We start from the raw sequence: 17,097 nt of genomic DNA on the forward strand, positions 1-17,097 counted from the left end.
AGAATTCTTGAAGTCCCATGGAGTATTTAAGATCGGAAGTTAATTTGAGAAGATAAGACTTACATTGTTCGTAAAACTTTTGAGATTTTGAAATATAGAATTATATAATTTAAATAACTTGGCTGAGTGCATTCGTGGATATCTTGGGCATTGAGTTGATTTTACCAGTGAGACCAAAATTACACTGAACTTGTACTTATTATTTCAAGATATTAGTGCATTGAAGAAAACTTTGAAGTGTAAACTCTCAAAAAACTTCAATATATCACATCTCCGAGTCATACTCTCCTCAGTAAATAGCTCCATTAAATATAATACTATACAAAATATTGAAATTTCAATGTGCCAATTCATCAAAATATGATATAAAACATAAATATAATTCTTAATCAAAATCTCTAGTCCCAAGTCAATATACTTTTCTCATTTTAATAACTCAAGATCTTTGGACTACAAAACAATTAGATAAATCCCAGTCTGAGTTCAAATAGTGTCGGCTTACAGAATGCACATAATCAAAATGTGCCAAAAGTAATATGAGAAAAAATTAAGTGATACATTTTGTGTGGTTGTGTTTGTGATGCGGAATGAAAGGACAAGACCGACGTCCATTCTGGCGTCAATTGGATGAGTGTAATGCAAAGGGGTACTTAATGCTAATGCGGCATTTAAATCAACCAAAAGTATTGATTTGTCACCGAAAGATACCAACGACCAGTAGATGATGGTGAGGGGTTCCTAAGTATGGCACGAGGCTCCGAATGACCTGAACGTCGGGATAAAGATCGACGGTACGAGCATGGCTACTGCCTCTAGTGCACACACCCTTGATGATCCAACCATAGGCCTATCGTGAAGAGTCCTACCACTCAAGACAATACTCCCATCTATCGCTACCCTAACCCCAGCGATGGAGTCACATCAGGAGGTACTGATGGAAGTAAAGAATGTGCAACAGGGTTAGACGAGCATACTTGCAGACCGACACCTGATCGGTCATGACAATCGTAATGGTGTCCGGCAGCAACGGGGCAGCGGCGGCGGTGACATGCGCGACAAGTTGACAGTGTTGACGATCATGGTGCAAGTGGCATGCAAACGGCGCACGGTGACACACAGGCAGCACAGATGGTGGACGCGGCATGCGGACGGAGGCGGTGTGCTGGCGGAGGTAGCACACTGACAGAAGCGATGTGCGGATGGAGGAGGCACGCGAGCAGAGGCGGGGTGCGAGCAGAAGTGACACACGTACGGAGGTGGCACATAGGCCAAGACGGTGCACAGGTGGAGACGGCATGTGGGCGGAGGGTGAACGATGCTGGTTACGGCGCATGGACAGCTAACGCACCGGTGCGCAAAGGGCTGACCAGGTGGGCGGCCAGGCAGCGCAAGTGGACAGTGCAGGCGGGCTCTACGGGCGTTGGCGAGGTGTCGCGGGGCGGAGGCAGTGCAGGGGAAAGGGGGGGGGGCGATAGCCAGATCACAGCACGGGCGGCTGTCTCGGGGCGTGGCGACAGGCGAGAGACGAGGTGATAGGCATGGGCGGGGCAATGCACGTTGGTGTGGTGGTGGACGCGAAGATGGGCACAACGGCAGATGTGGCGGCAGATGCGGTGCACAGTGGCGGGTGTGGGGCATGACAATGGGCGCGGCAGCGGGTGCCGCGGCAGGTGCAGCGGTGGCCGCAGTGATGGGCGCGGTGGTGGGCACGGTGACATGCACGGATGTGGGCGCGGCTATGGACACAACATGCGTGGGTTTCCACATACATAGTGGCATTTTTGTAAATATGTCAAACTATAAAAATAACAATAAAAAATAAAATAAGCAGACTTGTTTTTTCTTCTTCTTTATTCTCCCTTTTTCTAAGAAGTGTGAATATGGGCCTTTCCCTTAGGAAAAAGGGATAAGGCCCACATAAGGGTCCTAAGGGCCCCCTAGATGGAGAGTCTCACACCTGCGCCCAAGCACGTGGGCCCCATTACAAAGGCACGACACATAGATGTATTCTTTGGCACGAACGAAGGTGATGTCAACTTTTGGGGGTCCATTGACTAGGCCGAATACTAGAAGGCCGGTTCTCTCCTTCAGCCAACGCTCCACAAGCTAGCTGAGGCCGGTCTTCGGTGCTAGATTGTCCCCATCAGTCTAGCCATATTACCATTTCCCTTGTTAAGTGTAACTTATTTATCTCACATTGTACGAGTGATCATTTATATCTTTTACTCATGATCAATATTTGATGGACAAACAGATATGCATGCTATAAAACAAAAAAATTCACAAATCATTAAACCAAAATATAAATTATAAAATAGGAAAATTCATTCACATTTTTCTTACTCTGTTACAAAGAGAGACTTCAAATATAAACAACGAAATCAAGTATTATACAAATTAAGAAGGCATGCAATTTTCAAAAATATAATTTTATATGAATAATGTATATTTTTTTCTTTATCTAAAAATTGTTATCAACAAAAGATAGGCCAACATGTATGTCCTAGATGAAAATTTTTTCTTCTCTGTTTAATGTATCAAACCAATAAAACACAATGATTTTCATTGGTTAAATTGAACTTCATACATTTGAAAAAAATTTGTTTCCAATTTTATTCCTACAATTGAACCATAAATTATTTTTTCAAGTAAAACCTAAATTTGATTTATAATTCATGAATCTTTGAATTGTGAGGAAGAAATTATAACAATTTTTTTGTACATTGGAATTAAGAAAACACAATCATCCTTATTCAGTCTATTTGTACAAGGGTAGCACATGCTTTGATATAATTTGAGTTTTAATCATCGCATGCTTTAAATTAGTTAGCCTCCTCTTTTCTGATAATTTTTGCTTTATCTTCAAAACTCCAATATATTTATATATATTGGGGGTTCTATCCACGTAGACTTTTACTCTTCAAAAAAATATTTAATGGTAGCCTCCATCTTTTTTAAATCATCATACCTAAAAAATAAATAGGGTCGTGAAACCAGTAGTCAGAAAATTTATGCTTGTCATGTAAAAAATAAGAAAGAGAATCAATAATAAAGAGAAGGGGGGCAAATATTGATAGTCCTTCCAATATTCAAGAACTATCACAAGGCCTTCATATGACTTATTTCTACATATACGCCTATGATTATTTATATTTATAAAGAAAACACAGCTCAAATATTTCTGCATGAAGTAAAGAAGTAAATAAATATTTATGCATGAGGTAACTAAGTAAAGAAATATTTATGCATGAAGTAACTAAGTAAATAAATATTGATGCATGAAGTAACTAAGTAAATAAATATTTCCGCATGAAAACACAACCCACTATAACATGGCATAACTCAAGATAATGAATCAACATTTGAATGACCCAAACATTAAATTAAGACTAGCACAACTGTTATGGGAACATATTTCAAATCCACCCCCTTCTACAGTTATTTTCCAAATGGGTGGTGGGAATAATTCCCTAAGATATTATCACACTTAATTTCAACAAATAATTATCACAATTAATTGCACTTATATCATAGTGTTAGCCCTGATTGCATTTTTCAGCGAAAATAATTGAAGATTTCAGTTCAGGGCCTTACTTTAATATCCAGCAGGGAATCCGCCTTTTCGAGGGTCACTGACTCCAGTAAGACTCCCCTTTTTGAAATTATAGACTATCATTTGGCTTATAGTGCCCCCTGCTAGAGGCTGAAGAACATGGCCTTTCTTCTTCAAGTCAGCTTGAACACGAACTGGTAGCTCAAAATGAGCCCCGTAAACCGTTGTCCAGTTCTCGTACGTCAGCACATTTGGGATCAACTAAAGAAAAAAAACAATTATTGAGTTTTGGAATGTGTTAGAGCTCTAATTATAAGTAGCATCATACAAATTTTAGAAAATAGTAATTACGCTGAAATTGAAATTTTGAATATTTCTTCAAGATAGTGATTCGGAAAATGGTAATATCATGGAATCCATTGGTTGATATTTAATTTTTTAGTATGAGATGGGGAGCTGGATATATGGAGGAATTTTTTTTAAAATAACCAAGTATTTCCAGAAAAAGTCCTAAAACAATCATGTATTTTAAGAAGCTAAAATAGCTAATGGAAAAGAAAACGGGTCAAAAAATAAAATAAGTAACTTAGAACATATGGTATTATTTGAAACTATGACCATTAAACAGTTAATAAACAGTTCTTAATTTGATAGAAAGAGGATTTTCAAGACAAAAATACAAATAATGAATCCTCGACAAAAAAAGATTTTCAAACATCTTCCTGTACTTTTACGAAGATTAAAGAGGTCTGATGAACATCTTTAATCTACCAAGATTGAATGCAACGTTTCTAGAAAAATAAAACTAAATATGGCAGAAAATCTGGTATTGTTAGACCTTGAAGGAGGTTAGGAGAGGTGAGAGGGATGGTGCTCCAGCCAGAGGCAGCGCCTGAGAGGGAAGCCAGTTGAATAGAAAAAAAGAGAAAAGTACTTCTCCTTGGCAGCTAGGGTTTGGGGCCCTTTAAAGGGCCCCCATACAGGTGTCCCACGTGTGGGCTCATTGGTGAGGCTCACACGTGGGAGAAACATGAGTTTGAGTAAAAATAAAAGAAAGAAAGAAAGAAACTCCCATGTGGGCCACTTATATACTGTGGTCCACTCACAGTGGAGAGAGAGAGAAAGAGAGGGAAAATTGAGAGATCTTCAGGTGCTACTGTTCAACACCCCCCCTCAAGCTAGGTGTGGATGTTGACCATGCCGAGCTTGGACACCAATGCCTGAAATCTCGATGCCGGCAGTGCCTTTGTAAATATATCTGCAGTCTGCTCCATCGATGGGATAAACATGGGGTGAATGATCCCTCTGTCAATGTTCTCGGTCAGATAATGACGATTCAAAGCCATGTGCTTTGTCCGGTCGTGCTGAACCGGATTCTTGACAATTGCAAGGGCTGACTGATTGTCGCAGTAGAGAGTAGTTCCACTGTCATCATAGAGGCCAAGATCTTCAAGTAGATGTTTCAGCCATTGACACTCGGAGACACCCCGTTTCAGAGCACGTAATTCTGCCTCGGCGCTTGACAGGGATACCTTCTTCTGCTTCTTGCTTCTCCAAGTGATCAAACTGCCACCTAAGAAGGTGCAGTAACCCGATGTGGACCTGCGATCGACCAAGGAGCCAGCCCAGTCCGAGTCTGTATACGCCTCGAGCCTAAGTCCTCCTTCGCGTGTGAACAAGAGACCCTGCCCAACTGTATATTTCAGATATGCCAAGATTCTGTAGGCTGCTTGCTGGAGAATTTCGTATGGCTCACTCATAAACTGACTGAGTAAGCTTACTGCAAACGAGATATCCGGCCGGGTATGGTTGAGATAAATTAGCTTGCCTATCAATCTCTGATAGGACCTCTTGTCCACTGCTGCTCCATCATCCCCTTTACCAATCTTTACATTTGGGTCCAGTGGAGTTGTTGCCGGCTTGCATCCCAACTGTCCCGTCTCCCTGAGCAGATCCAGGGTATACTTATGTTGACTGAGTGAGATCCCAGCACTTGAATGAGCAACTTCGATTCCCAAGAAGTACTTCAATTTTCCCAATTTCTTCATATCGAATTGGTCGGACAGAGCGCTACTCAGCTGCTGAATTTCATCAGAGTTACTCCCTGTGATGAGGATGTCGTCCACGCAAACAAGCAGAATGGTGATTCTTGCTCCAGACCCGTGCTTGATGAACATAGTATGATCTCCCCTTGCTTGATGATACTTCAACATCAACATTGTCCCGGTGAATCTGCCGAACCAGGCTCTCGGGGACTGTTTGAGTCCGTAGAGGGCCTTCTTCAGCCTGCAGACAAGGTTTCTCGTCCTTGCCGTTGGTAACCTGGAGGAGGTTGCATGTAGACCTCTTCTTCTAACTCTCCGTGGAGAAACGCATCCTTCACGTCGAACTGTAGAATATCCCAGTTACACTTTGCAGCCACCGCGATGAGAACACGAACGGTATTAAATTTCGCAACTAGGGAAAATGTCTCCTCATAATCCACTCCCTGCGTTTGAGTGTATCCTTTCGCGACCAATCTGGCCTTCAACCTCTCCAAGACTCTGCTACAATGGAACTTCGGAGTAAACACCCATTTACATCAAACTAACTGCTTGCCTTTGGGAAGGGAGACAAGTTCCCAAGTGCAATTCTTCTCTAGGGCCGCCATCTCCTCATCCATGGCGGCTTTCCAACCCGGGTCTTGAAGAGCCTCCTCAACTCGGGTAGGAATAAAAATGTCTCCTAGAGACGTAAGAAAGCTCTTGTAGTTTGTCCCCAACTTTTCGTACTTCACATAATGCCCAATCGGGTATTTCGCCGTCGATCGACAGGACCTCACACCTTTGCGTAGTGCGATAGGCCACCCAAGATCATCTTGAGTCACCTCGGGCAGTTCACTAGCAGAGTCCGGTTCTGCTTGTGTTTCTGCTACCTCCTCCACAGGGGCCTCTTGTTCTGCTGATTCCTCAACAACGTCTGCTGGGTCTCCAGATTCTTCAACCACTTCTCCTTGGCCTGCTCCTTCTGGGTCTGCCATACCCTCCTCATCGGGTGCCCTTTGTTCTGTTAAGCTATCACTCCCAGACTGACGTAGGACGACTACGGGGTAGGCGAGGAAGGGCAGGACGACAGGATAAACGGACTAAGGGTAGGATGGATGTGTGAGGGATAAAACAATCTACAGAAATTCATGGCCGGATTCGGATTTAAAACCGATGAAAATCTGGTGGTGCAGCTCCGACCCTTTCGAGGGCGGGAGTACTGTCTTCCCCCACCGCGATGACGCCTAAGCACCGAAATCAATACCCGAATTCGCGTTGCGAGGAAACTCTCAAGAATGAGGAGGATGAGTAGAAGATCCAAACCAAACCTAAATCTGACGGCGGTGGAAACTTCTCGAGAAGACACTGAACGGAGAACACATCGACACCAAAGAGTTCAGAAGTACCTCGGCACCGTAGTGCGTGAAGAGGTCGCGGGCAATTCTGATCGTGACGAAGCTGGGCGAATCCGGGCGTTGAGCGGCCCAATGGACGAGGACAAGGCTGGACGTTCCGGGCGTTCAACGGCCCTGGTTGAGTGCAGTTGTCGTGGGCGCAGAGTCAAGCGTGGGTGAACACCCGCGCGCGCGCGGCTCGACGCGCGGACGGCTCCCGGACAGGGGCCTCTTGAGCGCGGCCTCGGGCGGCCCGGTTTGGGCAGTCTTGGGCGCTCTTGGGCAGCCCTAGCGAGGGTTGCCTAGGGCGGCCTTAGCGTGCTGCCTGGGCGGCTCTGGCTGGGCAGCCTGGGCGGCCTAGTCGGGGCTGCCTGGGCGGCCTTGGCGGGGCTGCCTGGGCGGCTCTGGCTGGGCAGCCTGGTCGAGGCTGCCTGGGCGGTCTTGGCGGGGCTGCCTGGGCGGCCTTGGCGGGGCTGCCTGGGCAGCTCTGGCTGGGTGGCCTGGGCGGCCTGGTCGGGGCTGCCTGAGTGGCCCTGGCAGGGCTGCTTGGGCGGCCAAGGCTGGCGGACGAGAGAGAGAGAGAACGAGAGAGAAAGAGAGAGAGAGAGAGAATAGAGATGTGAGGCCGACGTCGCGAGGCGGCGGCAGTGGCGGCGGCGACGGCGACAACGGCTAGGGTTAAGAAGGATAGGGGAGGCTGGGCAGTCCTCCAAAAAGAGTTAACAAAACTCAATTCTTGAATTAATGACTACCTAAGAGTTTCTTGAAAACAATGGCCTTTATATAGGCCTTGGAGGAAAGAGAAATTGACGAGAAAGTAAAGACGAGAAAATAAAGACGTGCGCCATGTCACGCCAAAGGGCAGTTGTGGATCTGCCTTTGGTGTCGTGTCATGACGCGCGTAGAGGCGTGCGCGGTTGGAGACGTGCAAGTTGGCGGTTGTGGCGTGTCGGCTTTAGGGTTGACTGTGGTTGACCGTGGTGGGTTGACTTTGGTTGACTCTGGTTGTCTTCGGTTGACTCCCGATGAGATGTTGGCGTCCTCGTCATCACAGACAATCCTTCACTCCCAACCCCTCCAGCTCGCCGTTCTGGAAGGGATTGAAAATGCAGTCCTGCTGAAGTCTCAGCTGTCACAACTGTCTTTGGGAGATTCTCAGACTGATAAGTAAATTCTGTTTCATTGAAAGTGACATCAACAGAAACAAAAAACCTTCGAGAGGCTGGATGGTAGCACCGGTATCCCTTTTTGGTACCCAAGTATCCCACGAACATACACTTCAGAGCTCTTGGATCCAGTTTGCCTGCAGTCTGGTGCACAAATGCTGTGCAGCCAAAGATGCAGGCTGGCAGTCCTGAGAACAGTTTAAGTTTCGGGAATTCAGCACTCAACAATCCTAACGGGGACTGATACCCAATGACCCTCATCGGAAGCCTGTTAACCAAGTATGTCGCAGTGAGCACTGCTTCTCCCCAGTAGTTCTTCGGAAGACTTGCATGAATCAACAAGGAGCGTGTCATGGCCAGAATGTATCTGAGACGATGCTCCGCCAGTCCATTTTGTTGAGGAGTGTTAACACATGATGATTCATGAACAATTCCATGGCTCGAGAAATAGGAATCTACCGCAGAATTGAAGAATTCTGTCCCGTTGTCGGTTCTGAATCTCTTTATTTTCTTTCCAAACTGAGTCGTAATCAACTGGCAGAAACGGATCATAATGTCAGGTACTTCAGGCTTTGACCTCAGCAAGTACGTCCACATCGTCCTCGTACAGTCGTCCACGAAGATTACAAACCAACGGCTGCCGGTCAGACTAGTCGTAGGACAAGGACCCCATACATCGCTGTGGATACATTCAAAGGGTGACAAACAACGCTCTTCAACTGATTTAAAAACTGAACGACGGTGTTTGGCCAAATGACAGGCCTCACAGAAAGTTTGTCATCCAAAATTCCATGAAATAAGGTTGGGTAACAATTTTTCAGCAAATCAAAAGGAAGGTGTCCCATCCGATGATGTAGACGCATCACCCTCTCCTCCCCAGTGCACTTCCTTCTTGCCACCAAACACTGCTGTGGAGACGCATCGAGGAGGAGCAGCCCACCTTCTCTCCTAAAGGATGAAATCCTCCTCCCGGAAACCTTTTCACACAAAAAACAGTCATCACTATCAAGAACGAATCTCCACTTGTAATCATCAACTAATTTTTGCAAAGATATGAGGTTCGCTTTGAGATCTTGGACGTGCAGAGCCTTCTGCAGGATTCCAAGAGAGTCAACCAATATGTCACCAATTCCCTTGACTGGTAGTGACCCTCCCCCAGCAATCTGGACTCTGTGGGGACCTTCTGCCTGCACGTAGTCAGTGAACAGGGACCCTTCCGGGGACATGTGATCAGTAGCCCCTGTATCAGCAACCCATTCTGGGGAGGGAGAATTACCTGACTGGACTAGTGCAGCGGAACTCAACTTCTGCTGAACTTCTTCGACTTCCGGTCTGGACACAGTTCCTCCGGGATTCTGGGGCTGTGACGAGGCAACCAGAGCTCTATTCCCAGAGTTTTGATTCTTCCATGCAAGTTTCCAGCAATTTTCCTTGGTATGGCGACGCTTCTTACAGTAGTTGCAAAAAGGGCGCCGCGGCTATCTTCTCCTTCACCTCCCACGGTTGGACTTGGTTGGGATGGGCGTGTTGTCCTGTTCCCGGCGGGGGCTGCCCGACTCTCAGGCCTCTTCGTAAGCAGCGCAGCGGAATTCTGCCCCTGAGAGTCCGGGGTAACCCCGAACCAGCTCTCGGCCTGCAAGATAGCACCTATAGCTTCCTCCTGTGATGGTAGCTTCTCTTTGTGAAGGAGCTGACTCCTCACAGACTCATACACGGAATTCAGTCCCATTAGGAACGTAAAAATCCGTTGCTTCAAGATGTACTGGCGTTCCACTGACTGTGGATTCTGCGTAGGCCACAGATGGTCGATTTCCCTCCAGATTACCTTCAGCTGAGAGGAGTATTGTCGGACATTTTCACCCCCTTGCCGTGCTAGAGACTCCTGCGCCTTCAGCTCATAGATCCGCCAGTCGTGTGACTGCTCGGCGGTGTACCTCTGGATCTCATCCCACAATTCCTTTATTGTATCACAGTACAGGAAGTCCCTTCTCATCTCAGGTGTCATAGACCGCAACATCCAACCTAAAATGAGGGATTCTTCCGCTTTCCATTTCTTGAAATCAGCAACAGCAGGGCTTCTGGGAAGATCAGTCAAGTGATCTCCCAGAAAACAACCATAAACAGTAAGAGTGACCATTTTGGACCACTCAAACATGTTTCCTCCATCGAACTTCACCTCTGCAGGAGGAAAGACGATTGCAGATCTCCCTAATTCTGCATTCGACCCACTTGCTTCCCTAGCCCTGACTCCAGGGTCATCGTGCACCAGTCCAGGTGTACCCTGGGTTGAGTTTTCATCTCCTAGGCTTGCCATGTGTAAACTGGAGATCGAAAAACTTGAGAACTCCCTCTAGAGCTCGAACTACTGCAGAACAACTGCTGCAGGAGGACTAGAACTACAGCAGAAGGATCAGCTCTGATACCATGTTAGACCTTGAAGGAGGTTAGGAGAGGTGAGAGGGATGGTGCTCCAGCCAGAGGCAGCGCCTGAGAGGGAAGCCAGTTGAATAGAAAAAAAGCGAAAAGTACTTCTCCTTGGCGGCTAGGGTTTGGGGCCCTTTAAAGGGCCCCCATACAGGTGTCCCACGTGTGGGCTCATTGGTGAGGCTCACATGTGGGAGAAACATGAGTTTGAGTAAAAATAAAAGAAAGAAAGAAAGAAACTCCCATGTGGGCCACTTATATACTGTGGTCCACTCACAGTGGAGAGAGAGAGAAAGAGAGGGAAAATTGAGAGATCTTCAGGTGCTACTGTTCAACAGGTATTACTCACAGTTGATGCTAATTAATCAGTTTATCAATCAATATTAATTGAAAATACTGCAAGAAATAAATTCCAGATATGAGCGCTGCTGAAAGTGTTAAATCTACCTAGATCAGAGGCAATGTTGGTCGAAAAAGAAAAATAAATGCGATATTAAATATGGTATTATTCGTGCCTGATGATGATCACAGATTTAATCAATTAATGTTAATTTAACAACGAAGCCCTTCCAAAATAAATGGGTTCTAGAAATCTTTGCAGAATTCATTCGAAGATTAATTAGCCCCGGCTGCAACATTTGTAGGTAAATAAAAATAAATATGGTATTAAAAATGGTGTCACTCGTACCTGATGATAAGCTCGAGGTGATAGAACAGCAGAAAGTGGGTCCATCTTCTTCACAAAATGATTAAGAAAAACTTCGGTTGTTCCTGCAATAATATTGGCGCCTCCACTTGCTCCCACAAGCCCCTTTAAATGCCCATCCTGGGAAAAAATAAGTTTAAGCAAATAAATAAACTAGCCCATCCTGAAAAGAATTAAAAAATTAATTGCAAGTATTCATTAATTTTCCAAAATCATCCAAAATCAGATTAGCATCAACTTCATCTCACCTGAAGAACAATGGTCGGAGTCATGGAGGATAATGGCCTCTTCAGAGGGCGAATGAAGTTTGCCGGGGCCGGAGGCCGAGTGTTCCCAGAAACGTTTCCAGGAACAGAGAAGTCATCCATCTCATTGTTGAGAATAATCCCAGTGCTCGGTGAGCGAATTACTGACCCAAAGTAGGAATTTACTGTGGTAGTCATCGAAACAGCATTTCGAAGACTATCGACAATGCACAAGTGGCTGGTGCCGTGATCTCCCACCTGATTCCACCTGGATCCACCCAAAATAAGTTTCGAGAAAATAAGTTAATGGTGATTTTCCATTAATGTGTTCTTCCACTCTATGTTGCTTGCATAAATGATTTTTAGTTAGATAACAGTGGTTCTTTGTTGATTATGTGATCAGGAGAACCTGATCTCAGCAGAAATGGTATAAACATACGACTTGAGTTTTTACTCGGACATAATTACTGCTTACTCACCAGTAAAGTTGCTCTATAAATCAACTCTATCTAGAAAACGGGCAGATTTGGAATTTTTATGATGCCAGATCAAGTGTAATTTTTTTTTTGTTGCAGAAATCAGATCAGGAAAAACAAACTAATCCTAATAGAAATGGAATAAAAAATACGATTTATTGTAGATCGAACTACTTCCTAATAATCCGTGGGGCTAAGACTAAAAGAAGGAAAATAATAATGGAAACAAACGCAATTCAGAAATAATAATAAAAATGTCAGTCAACCGTCATCACCTTCCACCATAATGCGTTGGACCAAAAGTCCGACTATCAGCAATGTTCTTCTTCAATTTCTTGGCGAAATCCACTGAGAGCATGTCTCTCAGCACATCTGAGACATCCACGAAATCAGGATCCCCCAGATTCATCCTCACTGCAAACATATGCTTCAACGATTCAATTATCCGATGAACCCCAAGCGATCCTGATATCCCCGCTGGTAGCCCAAACTGAGCAAGAATATTCAACACCTGAACCATAATCAACATCCACCATCATCACAATCAATATCATAAATATCATCATTCTTAAAATAAATCGTAAATATCATCAGCATCATCATCAATATCATCGCCATCATCAATATCATTAATATCATTATTATCATCAATATTATCACCATCAACACCATCATCATCAACATTATCAATATCATAATTATCATCAATATCATTAATATCATTATTATCATCAATATTATCTCCATCAACACCATCATCATCAACATTATCAATATCATAATTATCATCAATATCATTAATATCATTATTATCATCACCATCATCATGAACATCATCAATATCATAATTATCATCAATATCATCATCATCATTATCAGTCATACCAGCATCATTCCAGGACCGCCAGAGGAAGGGGGGGGCATGCCAAGAAGATCCAGCCCCATGAACCTCGAAGAAATTGGCTTCTTCACCTTCACTCTATACCCCTGCAAATCTCTCATCGTCAAGATTCCTCCAGATTTCTGAATATCCCCGATCAATTTTAATCCAACGGTCCCCTTGTACAGCGTTTCAGGGCCACGATCCGAAATCAATTTTAGGGTTTCTGCGAGCCTCTCATCCCGGCAAAGATCCCCAATTCGAAGCAAAGTACCATTAGCCGTGTAAATTTCCGTCATCCCTTTGTCGGAAAAGATAGCCGATTGAGTTGCCACCATCTGCATGTATAAGTAAGGGGAAATTTTGAAGCCGTTCAAGGCTAGGGTTACCGCAGGCATGACCAGGCGCTTCCATGGCAGCTTCCCGTGCTCGCTCCACGCTCTGTGAAGGCCAGCAACTAGACCAGGAACTGCAATTGATAGCGCTCCGGTTGCCTTTGATGCTGGATTCCCACCGTACATGTTCTGAGAGGAAATCCATGTTCATCTTGTTCATGATCCAAGATAATTTTTTCTGAAATTTTTGTGAAATTTTCTGAAGAATAAGATGTAAATGATGATGCTAATTATTATTGTTTTCATTATTATTATAATGAGGACGATGATGATGATGATTATTATTAGTATAATGAGGAGGACGATGATGGTGATGAAGAAGCAGAAGAAGTTGATGATGACGATGAAGAAAACCGTAGAAGTTGATGATGATGATGACAATTATTATTTATGATGGTGAGGACGATGATGATGATGATGATTATTATTATTGTTTCAATTTTTATAATGATGTGGATGATGATGATGAAGCAGTTGATTCTTTTTCTTATTCATATTCTTAATTACTATTATGACGATGGGTCGATGATGATGATAATGAAGCAGTTAAAGAAGTTGACGATGATGACGATTTTGAAGATGATGACGATGATGATGAAGAAGAGGACTAAGGAGATCGAAGAAGAAGAAGAGAAGAAGACTGAAGAAGAAGAAGAGGATTAAGAAGATCGAAGAAGAAGAAGAGAAGACTGAAGAAGAAGAAGACGACTAAGAAGATCGAAGAAGAAGAAGAGAAGACTGAAGAACAAGGAGAGGAGTAAGAAGACCGAAGAAGAAGAAAGAAGATCGAAGAAGAAGAAGAGAAGAAGACTGAAGAAGACTGAAGAAGAAGAAGAAGATTAAGGAAATCGAAGAAGAAGAAGAGAAGAAGACTGAAGAAGAAGAAGAGGACAAAGAAGATCGAAAAATAAGAAGAGAAGAAGACTGAAGAAGAAGAAGAGGACTAAGAAGATCGAAGAAGAAAAAGAGAATAAGACTGAAGAAGAAGAAGAGGACTAAGAAGATCGAAGAAGAAGAGAAGAAGAAGACTGAAGAAGAAGAAGAGGACTAAGAAGATCGAAGAAGAAGAAGAGAAGAAGACTGAAGAAGAAGAAGAGAAGAAGACTGAAGAAGAAGAAGAGGACAAAGAAGATCGAAAAATAAGAAGAGAAGAAGACTGAAGAAGAAGAAGAGGACTAAGAAGATCGAAGAAGAAAAAGAGAATAAGACTGAAGAAGAAGAAGAGGACTAAGAAGATCCAAGAATAAGAAGAGAAGAAGACTGAAGATGAAGAAGAGGACTAAGAAGATCGAAGAATAAGAAGAGAAGAAGACTGAAGAAGAAGAAGAGGACAAAGAAGAAGAAGATGAAGAGAAGAAGACTGAAGAAGAATAAGAGGACATAGAAGATCGAACAAGAAGAAGAGAAGAAGACTGAAGAAGAAGAAGAGGACTAAGAAGATCCAAGAATAAGAAGAGAAGAAGACTGAAGATGAAGAAGAGGACTAAGAAGATCGAAGAATAAGAAGAGAAGAAGACTGAAGAAGAAGAAGAGGAAAAAGAAGATCGAAAAATAAGAAGAGAAGAAGACTGAAGAAGAAGAAGAGGACTAAGAAGATCGAAGAAGAAAAGAAGACTGAAGAAGAAGAAGAGAAGAAGACTGAAGAAGAAGAAGAGGACAAAGAAGAAGAAGATGAAGAGAAGAAGACTGAAGAAGAATAAGAGGACATAGAAGATCGAACAAGAAGAAGAGAAGAAGACTGAAGAAGAAGAAGAAGAGGACTAAGAAGATCCAAGAATAAGAAGAGAAGAAGACTGAAGATGAAGAAGAGGACTAAGAAGATCGAAGAAGAAGAAGAGAACAAAACTAAAGAAGATCGAAGAATAAGAAGCAGAAGAAGAAGAGAAGCAGACTTAAAAAGAAGAAGATGACTAAGAAGATCAAAGAAGAATAAGAAGAGGACTAAGAAGATCGAAGAAGAAGAAGAAGAGGACTAAAAAGATCGAAGAAGAAGAAGAAGAGGACTAAAAAGATCGAAGAAGACTGAAGATTAACAAACCAGAAGAATCGAGAAGAGGATTAAGAAGAAAAACATTACGAAGATCAAAGAACATAGAAGATGAAGAAGAAGAACCTGCGAGGATCGGAGGGGAGCAACCTCCCTCATGTCGAACGCTAGAGCGGTGCCGTTGGCCAGCCTCAGGAGCAGGAAAGCGCCACCGCCAATGCCGCTGGACGCCGGGCTGACGACGCCCAAGCAAAGCGCCGTCGCCACGGCGGCGTCCACCGCATTCCCCCCTTCCCTGAGCACGTCTCTGCCAATCTTCGAACACCGGCCATCATCTGCAGCAACAACTCCGTTCCTGGACGTGACACCATGTCGCGAAAAATCGACGTTTCTGCCGTCGGATGATCGCAGCAGCACGAGCACGAAGAAGATCAGTGCAGCTGCAGGAAAAACGAAATTTGAATCGTCCGTCCAATCGAAGTCTAGAAGAGTAAATTGAGTGTCCGATCGAGTTCGCGAAAACGAAATTTGAATTGTGCATTCTACGGAATTTGAATCCTCGAGAAGGAAATTTGAATTTGCGCTTCTGATCGAATTCTTAAGAAGGAAATTTGAATTGTGCGTCCGATTGAATCTTCGGAAACTAACTGAAAATTGAGCTTCTGAGAGAATTTTCAAAATCGAAACTTAAATTGTGGCCGATCGAAATTTCGGAAACTAAAATTTGGATTGCGCCTCTGATTTTTATAATAGATAACAAAAGTGGAATTCCCCCCTCTGATCGCATATTCGAAAACAAATCTTGAATTGCGCTTCTGATCGAATTCGTGAAAACGAAATTTGAATAGCGCTTCGGATCGAACACTGGAGAATGAAATTTGCAATGTAAGTCCGATGGAATAGCTGAACACGAAATTTGAATTGCTCTTCTGATCGAATTCTCATTAATGAAATTCGAATTGTACTTCGGATCGAACTCTAGATATTAAAATTTGAAATGCAACTTTTAACGAAATTTAAATTGCGCTTCTGATCAAATCCTCGAAAACCAAATTACAAATGCGCTTGTGATCGAACTCTATAAACGAAATTAGAATTGCGTGTCCGATCGGATCCTTGAAAACTAACTTCGAATTGCGCTACTGATCGAAATCTCGGGAACTAAATTTGAATTGCGCCTCCGATAGAATGAAACGTGAAACGTATGTCTAATCGAATTACTGAGAACAAAATCTGAGCACTCTCACCGGCCATTCACTGCTCGTCCGGCAAGTACTTGCGAGCGAAGACTGAGGATTCAAGTACAGCGAGCGAGCTATTTATTGGCGGAGAGCTATTTATTCAAGCCAATAATGTTCAGAGGACTCGATCCGCCGCCGCGGGATCGATCGGATATCTCTATCCGGCCACGTAGATCGATCGATCCGATCGAACGTTCGGGCGGCCCCAAATCGAGATACTCGATCGCGAGTCGAGGCGACTCGCGATCCCATCGAACATATTCGATCGGTGGGCCCCACCCGAGATACTCGATCGCGAGTCGAGCGACTCGGGATCCGATCGAACATGTTCGATCGGTGGGCCCCACCCGGACAATTGATCGCAATTCGAGGCGAGTTGCAATGCGGTCGAACATGTCCGATCGGTGGGCCCCAAATCGAGATAATCGATCGCGAGTCGATGCAAGTTGCGATCCGATCGAACATGTTCGATCGGTGGGCCCCAAATATCGATCGCGAGTAGAGGCGAGTTGCAATCCGATCGAACAAGTCCGATCGGTGCGCCCCAAATCGAGGTACTCGATCGCGAGTCGACGCGAGTTGCGATCCGATCGAACATGTTCGATC

The 17,097-nt window shown here is 44.1% G+C and overlaps 1 protein-coding gene across 3 annotated transcripts; it reads right to left on the reverse strand.

Annotated features, from left to right (window-relative positions):
- Positions 1–1,819: 1,819 nt before the first annotated feature.
- LOC144713585 (glutathione hydrolase 1-like) lies at positions 1,820–16,562 on the reverse strand. 3 transcript variants are annotated; one of them, XM_078588200.1, is made up of 8 exons: positions 16,498–16,562; positions 15,377–15,690; positions 12,874–13,392; positions 12,264–12,499; positions 11,516–11,780; positions 11,250–11,387; positions 3,595–3,814; positions 1,820–2,148 (listed from the first exon to the last, which is right to left on the reverse strand). In XM_078588200.1, exons 1-7 carry the CDS (start codon positions 16,502–16,504, stop codon positions 3,596–3,598), a joined length of 1,698 nt encoding a protein of 565 aa, XP_078444326.1. In that variant the 5' UTR covers positions 16,505–16,562; the 3' UTR covers positions 1,820–2,148; position 3,595. The 3 variants fall into 3 exon arrangements, with proteins under 3 accessions (XP_078444326.1, XP_078444327.1, XP_078444325.1); XM_078588201.1 differs by lacking the exon at positions 1,820–2,148 and adding an exon at positions 2,695–2,968; XM_078588199.1 differs by lacking the exon at positions 1,820–2,148 and having other exon boundaries at positions 3,352–3,814.
- Positions 16,563–17,097: the final 535 nt, after the last annotated feature.

The sequence above is a fragment of the Wolffia australiana genome, chromosome 16 (assembly GCF_029677425.1).
Source record: "Wolffia australiana isolate 7733 chromosome 16, ASM2967742v1".
Taxonomy (NCBI): Eukaryota; Viridiplantae; Streptophyta; class Magnoliopsida; order Alismatales; family Araceae; genus Wolffia; species Wolffia australiana.